The sequence below is a fragment of the Polyodon spathula genome, chromosome 15 (genome assembly GCF_017654505.1).
Source record: "Polyodon spathula isolate WHYD16114869_AA chromosome 15, ASM1765450v1, whole genome shotgun sequence".
Classification (NCBI taxonomy): Eukaryota; Metazoa; Chordata; class Actinopteri; order Acipenseriformes; family Polyodontidae; genus Polyodon; species Polyodon spathula.
Genome location: NC_054548.1, coordinates 18,428,447 through 18,431,393, shown reverse-complemented (window position 1 = coordinate 18,431,393; position 2,947 = coordinate 18,428,447). Strand labels below are relative to the sequence as shown.

General features: G+C 34.0%; 1 protein-coding gene across 1 annotated transcript in view; it reads right to left on the bottom strand.

Annotated features, from left to right (window-relative positions):
• Positions 1-336: 336 nt before the first annotated feature.
• The window catches only part of clybl (citrate lyase beta like), a 62,318-nt gene continuing 59,707 nt past the window's right edge, over positions 337-2,947 (bottom strand). Inside the window, exons 7-8 of the mRNA XM_041272528.1 lie at positions 2,323-2,447; positions 337-1,425 (exon numbers count right to left, since the gene is read on the bottom strand). Coding sequence (XP_041128462.1) covers positions 1,330-1,425; positions 2,323-2,447 — 221 coding nt within the window. The 3' untranslated portion in view covers positions 337-1,329. The remainder of the gene's footprint in view (positions 1,426-2,322; positions 2,448-2,947) is intronic.

Sequence of the window (2,947 nt, the reverse complement as noted above, 5' to 3'; positions counted from 1 at the left end):
AAAAGGAGTAAAAAAAAAAAAAAAAAAAAAAAAAGTGGAAAGCGTGGCCAAGTGCCAGAAAGTCAGCTTATTGTTCGGCCTTTGGCTGAGAACAGCAGTGTGCTATATCTTCTTGTCAGGCATTAGCCTGGCAAAACCAACAGAATGCTTTATGCAGACACAATTCATCATGCAACATCAAACCTTACTGTCCTCCGTCTTATTGCGAAAACTATTTTTACTCGCCTACTGTGAGTTAAGATTTTTTTTTTTTTGGGGACATTCATTTTTTTGAGGACCCCTGAATACTAAAAAAGGTTGTTTTCTCATAAACGTGAATCAATTGTTAATAATAATTCATAAAAATATCACTTTATTATCAAACCTTCAAACAAGGCGTTATTTGTTCAACAGCAAGTTGATGTCCTTGATGTTGTTAGCTCTGGTTTTATATTTGAATGGTAACTCATTTACATTTCTTACAACAGTAACTGGAAATGTAACTTGACTGTGATGCAATGCAATACTTGATGATATTTTACAGGAGCATATATGTATATCCTTTTTAACATATTCAAAAGGCGGGCAACAGGGCATAAAACAAACCAAAAAAAAAAAAAAAAACTTTGTGAATTGCTGTATATTTACATACTGAAAATAACCAAAACAGCCTTCCCTGTGGTGTTTGTGTAAGTGTAGTAGCATTGCTGCTGTGCAGGTCATGGGAGGGTTGATGCCCAGTTTAAAAGTATTCATTCCCATTTCACCAAGAACAGTGGCCCATAGTAAGCACACAAAGGGCTGTGATTTACCGAGGGGCTGAAACAAAATCTCAGATTGTTGGTTTAAGAAAACTCATTGAAGTTCTCTGGCAACCACAACTTTGATCCAGCGCAGCTCAAAAACCCTTTAGCCCTTTGGTGTAGGAGCACCAGCTGAACAGCAGAACAACGGCTGGCTGTATGTTTATTTACCCTTACTCCAAGCTGACTGGACCTCTGGAACTGTGGACCCACACATCTGACCTACCAGTGGCGAGATGCATACTCTTAAACAGAGGGTCTGGGGGAAAAACGTTAGGCTGCTCATTTATATGTAAAAACTAAAATTACAATTAAAACCCTGCGTTTACTTCTTTTGCGATTCCATGTGTGATAAAAGGTCCAGATTACTGGAACTGCAACATTGATACACACACAGAAGCAATGGGCTTTCTTTTCAGAACTTGATTAGTACAAATCCACTGAAGCATTTTGTTTTTCAAAACAATCTCTTTTTAAAACTTTTATTCATTTTACCTATGCAAATATATTGGAGTTTACAGTATATTTTGGATGATCTTCTGCCAGATCATTTGTCTTGGATTGCTGCGGCGAGGGTAACAATGTTTTGCGCCTGCTTTAGTGAAGGCATGTCGATCATACTTCCATGAAAACTGAAAGCACCCTGGAAGAAAAAAAAAGAAACAATTACAAATTCAAACTGTTCCATTGGTTTAAGTGTTGGAGATTTTTTTGAGGAATAAATAAACTTGGTGAAATGATCGTTATGGTTTTAAGAACAGCTGATTTCTTTCCCCAACAACCCTCTGTGAAAATAATTAAAGCTCTACATATTGGAGGGAATTTACTATTTCAACCCATCTATAGTTATGTTTTTTTTTGTTTTTTTTATATTATTGCCACAATAATTGAATTCCCTACTCAGTTGTAAATGTATGATTATAGCTATATAAGTCAATAATATATCAATAAAATACAGTAACATATTATATGCAACAATTTAATCCTGTCAAGTTAAACACAATTTTACAGAAGCACAATTCACTGGCTTAATTATTTATACACATACATACTTTTTTTTTTTTTTTTTTAATTTTGGTCATTAGCAAGACGAAAGAGGTGCTTTTCGGGGTAACCTTTAAGGTAATGAAGTGCCAACACTGCGATCGCTACAATTCTTCCTCCAGGCCATACCTAATGTACAAATTCCTGGCAGCAAGATGGAGGCAGATTGTGCATCACCACTGCAGCATCTAAAGATTAATAATAGCCCACAGAGCACAAAACAGAAGATTCAATGATGCACTAAATTAGGAAAAAATAATATCCTACACCTAATTTGTTTTTCCCATCTACAAAATCTCTGAACATTAAACTGCTGTTTTCTTGCACGTTGATATTTGCATTTACTTACCTCAGCTTCCTTTGTTTCTTAATCTAGTGTAAATATTGAACTCCTAACAAAGTTAGTGGCAAAAAAAAAACAAAACTTCATTGACAACACGTAAATCAATTTCAGCAACGGCATTGTGTAATTGAATAGCATCTGATTAAGCTTTACCTTTCCTAATTTCTGATGTTCATCAAAAGCAGAGATCAGATCTTGTGCCCATTTCACCTTCTCTGGGCTTGGGAAATATTCTTCTTGAACAATCTTGATTTGGTTGGGATGAATAACCTGTTTACCTGAAACAGATCAGCACAGAACATATTATGTTGCAGTCATTTACATCTACATAACATAATTCACTTACATTGTTTGTACACAGTGTGACCATATTTATCAATTAAGATGTGTTTAGCGTTCTTCTAAAAGCATTCTCCACATTCTGTTTCACGTTCTGTAGAAAGCATATACAAACTTGATTGTACAAATTTAAAGGAAAGAGACAAAAAAAAAAGTGTCCGATAATGGCTATATTTTTTGTGTCTCTCCGGTGTAACTGACAAAACCTTGAGATTTTTTAGTCTTTTGAGTAAATGCCTGGTTTAACAGATTACTACATAACAGTTTATTCGTATAATGTATTCTTATGAATAATAAATATATAACAGTGATATATAATAAATAATTTTGAAAATACATTACACAACTGTGTTGACTTTAAATGTGTTCAAAATTAAACCTCATGAAATTATATTGGTACAAAAAAAAGGAAAAAAAAAAAACAAAAAAAATATAAAAA